We start from the raw sequence: 4,982 nt of genomic DNA, 5'->3' as shown, positions 1-4,982 counted from the left end.
AAAAGGGTAGAATTTGAGGACTCTTCAAAGAGATACCACATTAAAGTATCCCTCTCAGCCGTGGACGCCGTTTTCGTACGACGTTATGACGTCAGCTGTTGCACAGATGTTTTAAAAATCCTAAACAAACATATCCCGTCATGTCTCATTTCGACTAATACAAACAGCAGAGGATTTCTTTTAATAAAACATGTGTGTGTATATTCGGGGAAAGTTTAGGCCTGATGTACCCCACTTCATGATCGTAAGAGGCGACTTATATGGGAGCCCCATGCAGATTCGGGGGTGGGCTCTTCCTTGTCTTCCTTTTAGGGGACATTGCATCCCGCTCATAAAAGAATCGGTAGAATCGGGGTATCTTCTTCTGTGTCTTCTACTAAGGGGACATGAAGAGACCAAAACTAATTTACTACCCCAAATTCAACACTTGGTATCTTTTTTGTTTCTTGCCTTTCCTGTCTTCTTTCTGTTCTATCTACTGTCTGTTTCAGGCCCTTCCTCCCTAGGTTTGTTTGTTTGTTTGTTTGATTTTGTTTAACGTCCTATTAACAGCTAAGGTCATTTAAGGACGGCCTCCCCTGTGTGCAAGATGCATGCGTGTAGTGTATGTGTGTGTATTTTGGGAGGCTGCGATATGTTCGTGTTTGTCTCCTTGTGATAGCGCGGAACTGATGCCGACTTTATAGTGCTACCTCACTGAAACATACTGCCGAAGACACCCAGCAGGACGCCCCACCCGGTCACATTATACTGACAACGGGCGAACCAGTCGTCCCACTCCTAATTTGCTGAGCGTTAAGCAGGAGTAGAAACTACCATTTTTAAAGACTTTGGTATGTCTCGGCCAGGGGACAGAACCCAAAGCCTTCCTCACAGGGGCGAACGCTCAACAAATGGCCAAAAGTGAGGCATTGTCAAGGGAGACATTAGGAAGAAGAAAGTTATTTAGAAAGGAGAGAAGAGATAAGGTCCCAAATTTAGTCGCCTCTTACGATCATGCAATTGGGGGCAGCAGGTACAATTCTTACACCCTACCTGCAGGGTCTTCCTCCCTAGGCACCCGTCCCCAAATGATCCTGGCTGCTGTGAGGTCAATAAACCAAAATCGAACAAACAAAAACGTAGTGCTTTTTATACCGATTTGCTACAAAAAGTACCAGCGAACCATTATGTTACCTGAAATAATAGGATATGTGAACACAATGTTTGTAGTTTTGTAAACCACGCCTTATATTGATTACTTTCTTCACTCTATAACAATATTTGTTTGTTTGTTTGTTTGATTTTGTTTAACGTCCTATTAACAGCTAAGGTCATTCAAGGACGGCCTCCCCTGTGTGCAAGATGCATGCGTGTAGTGTATGTATAACAATATAATTTGCAGTGGTGTGGTATTCCATTTGATGTAAGTGTAGCTGCAGATGCGTTTCTAGCATTGATTAACAGGTGTTCGACATTTTGCTTTCGACAACCTTCTGTATTTTCCTGCATTTCATGCCTTAATTTCGAGTTATGATCAGGAAATCGATATCGGAACTTCGTCATCTCTTGGCACATGCCATAAATAATTTAGTACCACATCTTTTACCTGTGGAAAGGAGCAAGTAACGAAACCAATCAATACAGGTAGGCCATGTAATACTAACAACTAGGTTGATTATCTGGGAAGGGCCAGTCTCATTTTTTTTAAAAATATTTACACTAATACCTCAATATAATGCCATTATCTTATTTGTTTCCCTAACACAATGACTTCCCGCCAATGTCCCCTTGTCTCTGCTTCTTAAGAATTGCTTTATGTGTTTACTTCACTTTACTGCCTATCCCCTTTATAACACCAACATTTCTCTGGACAAATAGTGGCAGTATAACGAGGTTTTACCGTACAATAAGCAGGGAAGTCATGATTAAAGGATATGAGATGGAACAGGACACCGTTTGTGCTGCTTATTTTTCAAGAATGCATAGCATACGTGAAAATGCCCAGAAAAATATCTTGTAAGCAGTTATGATAGATTTAAGCCTCCCCACTCATAACAAGAATAACTCCATGAACACGAAATGGCTTCTATCAAAAACATGGTAGCAACTACTGCAAAACTATATGAAAACCTTAGCGAGCCTTGTATGGTAAAAACCAACTATTGTTATGCAACACTCACCCTGGGTGCTGGTTCACGTTGCAGGATGGTTTCTTCAAGGAACTCCAGTCCGTCTCCGGGTCCTTGAATCTGAGAATTATGTGGAACTGAACTGCGGTGTGTTATTCACGTGTTCGTCTGTTCGTAGGTTTAGCTCAAGAGGCCAGGGAATCCTGGGTAATCCCGGTCCAGGGGAGCGTCAAGGTCACTTGGATGCTTAGGAAGGAAGCCAATTTCACCACACTCTCCCCTGTTATATTTTGAAACCCGTAATGATTTCCCTATCGATCTCCCTATATCCCCCGGCCCTTAACGTATGTATAGGTTATTGTCCTATCCTCCGCCTCACTTCGGGTCCAGAGGGGACCTTCACTCCTGGAACCTTCTCCGGTTCCTGACCTCTCTCCGGGTCTTTGATCCACTCTGACGGAAAGAAACTCTTACCGTTTCTTTCCGTCAGTTCCAGAACATCCTCCATGCTCATGCCACCCAGCAGTTCGCCGATTCTCTGGGCAGTGACGTCAAGCAAATGCGGGGCACTGCATGGGAATTCCTTCCTGACCGGAAAGTATGGAGCATCCGTTTCCACCAGGGGATGGTCTTGTGGGATGGCCTGTAGAGCTCTCTGCTGGTTCTCGTTGAACTGGAAGACCAGTCCCGACACGCTGAAGTTGGTGTTCGGGAACAGGGCTAACAAGTCCCGGACCACACTCTCCGGGCCCGTGAAGCAGTGAAGCTGGATCTTCTGATCACTGCTCACTCGATACTCCAGAAGATCCAAGCATCTCATGTAAGCCTCTAGGCCTGTAGAGTCATTCCGGGTTCCCCGTATGTGGAGCACCAGCACTTTGCTTGGGTCCAATAACGGCAACAATGCCTTGAGCTGCCGTTCCTAGTCATGCCATTGGTCGTGCTGGTCCACTGTGTGGTCGATTCCAATCTCCCCTAATCCAGCTACACCAGGTAAGGTCAAGAGCCATGTGAGGTGCTCGATTGCCTGTGGCGCCGCTATAATTTTGGGGTGGACTCCAACCACTACCCGGAACCCGTCCTGGACTAACTCGTTGATTTCTTCCTCAGAGGGGTAGGTAGGCGGGTCGCAATAGACCACCACCCCTCCCGAGACCTGGACGAGGTAGTCCCCGGACTCTGTGGCCATGACCTCCTGCACGTCTTTTACGGACGCATTGGCTTCCAGCCGAAGCCTATACCGAGTCCTGTCCAGGTGGAAATGACTGTCAAAGGCATACACTACCGTCTGCATCCCCTCCATCGAGTCCCCCTGCATTTCTGGTTCCTCCCCGACCTGTTCTTCATTGTTCCACACTCCGGTCGTTCGCTCCTCAACCTCTTCCTTGGATGAACTAGCTGAGGGTGCCTCGGAGGCATGGACAGTCTGGTGTATGGGTTGAGCATAGGTCCCCCTCAGACTGTCCATGGTAGCTGGCGACAATGCCCCCGCGATCACGGTCAGACACCTCCAGTGTACGAGGGCCGCTGGGGAGTTGATTGGGGACAGACAAAAACGGTTCGGCACCGTGATGTGCAGTACCTTACACATCTCTACCATGGCCTTTTCCTGAATCGCGGTGATCTGCCAGCCTGGGAGGATGAGGTTATGGCCATCGATATGGTCGCACAAGTCCTGCAATGTGGCGCGTGGACCCAGCATACACTGTGCCATAACAACCAGACAAGTGTACCGGGTGTTTGCCAGGTCTTCGTCCAGATCTCCCCGTCCCCCGGGATCTGACGTTCGTGGTCTGTCCGCGAAGATAGCCGGGACATGATCTTCGATCAGATGGAGCTTAGGGTAAGTTGTCTCTTTCCCACATCCAGAGATTGTACAACCCTGAACCTGCCTACGCCCTACTTTGGCGTGCCTTCCCATTTTGGCCTGGGTTGGTTCAGGGCTTGTTCCCAGCCCTCCACCCGCGACGCCCTCCGTTTCCGAGGATTACCGGGCCTCCGGGACTGATCTGGCACCCTGGAGCTCCAAAAAGTTCGGGATCCCCTGAAGTCCATGGCATCTTCTGCACCCCGTGCCCGGGAACGGGCCTCCCGGCCTCTGGATTGAGGGGCTTTTGGCTCAGCACTCCCTCTAGAGCGGCCATACACCTGTGTGGTGATTGCCTGACACGGAGACGGCAGGCGACGACCTGCTCCATACGAACCACCAGTGGCAAGAGGGTGACCTCGGCTGGGGGATCTGCTTACCTTGGAGTTCCCCTCATTTCCGGTCCTTGGCGAGTTCTCTTTTCCCTGGGTCCATGACCGCTTTGGCGATGGCGCCAGGGTTTCCGGTGAAGAGAGGCCCTGGATGAGCAGACTCATCCTCGGCTCCGGACTCGGGTGACAGAGTGGTGCCGGGCTAAAATGAGGCAATTCCGCACTGTCTTTCTGTGCTATCACCTGTTCGGCGGGAGATGTCGATTGTCGTTCCCGCACTCCCTGGCCCGAGGGCTCCTGGGGATTTAAGATCTGCCTGTTACCCCCTGTCGGCCTGCCCAAAACTACCTTAGCGTTGGGGATGTGGGGAGGATTTGGTTTCTCCCTGGACCTGCTGGTCCCTGTCCGACACACCACTGCATAGGTCATGGTCGCCGAGACCGGGTTCCGGACAACAACCCCACCTTCGCCACTCACTTCGGTGACCGTGGTGTCTTCNACAACAACCCCACCTACGCCACTCACTTCGGTGACCGTGGTGTCTTCTACAACCGCATAGGTCATGGTTGCTGAAACCGGATTCTGGACAACCGTCTCACCTTCGGCACTCACTTCGGTGACCGTGGTGGGGATGGTAGGGTCTGTGTACCTCCGAATGTCGATAACCGGGGC

At 49.8% G+C, this 4,982-nt stretch overlaps 1 protein-coding gene across 1 annotated transcript; it reads right to left on the bottom strand.

The window, feature by feature from the left end:
• Positions 1–3,033: 3,033 nt before the first annotated feature.
• On the bottom strand, positions 3,034–3,825 carry LOC110448384. The gene has a single exon (XM_021494599.1). It carries the CDS (start codon positions 3,823–3,825, stop codon positions 3,034–3,036), a length of 792 nt encoding a protein of 263 aa, XP_021350274.1.
• Between the last annotated feature and the right edge of the window lie 1,157 nt (positions 3,826–4,982).

The sequence above is a fragment of the Mizuhopecten yessoensis genome, unplaced genomic scaffold (genome assembly GCF_002113885.1).
Source record: "Mizuhopecten yessoensis strain PY_sf001 unplaced genomic scaffold, ASM211388v2 scaffold419, whole genome shotgun sequence".
Lineage (NCBI taxonomy): Eukaryota > Metazoa > Mollusca > Bivalvia > Pectinida > Pectinidae > Mizuhopecten > Mizuhopecten yessoensis.
This window is presented reverse-complemented; position numbering and strand designations above follow the sequence as displayed.

Coding starts and splice junctions, on each gene's coding strand:
- LOC110448384 (XM_021494599.1), bottom strand. CDS start 3,825: ATGGCACAGTGTATGCTGGGTCCACGCGCCACATTGCAGGACTTGTGC.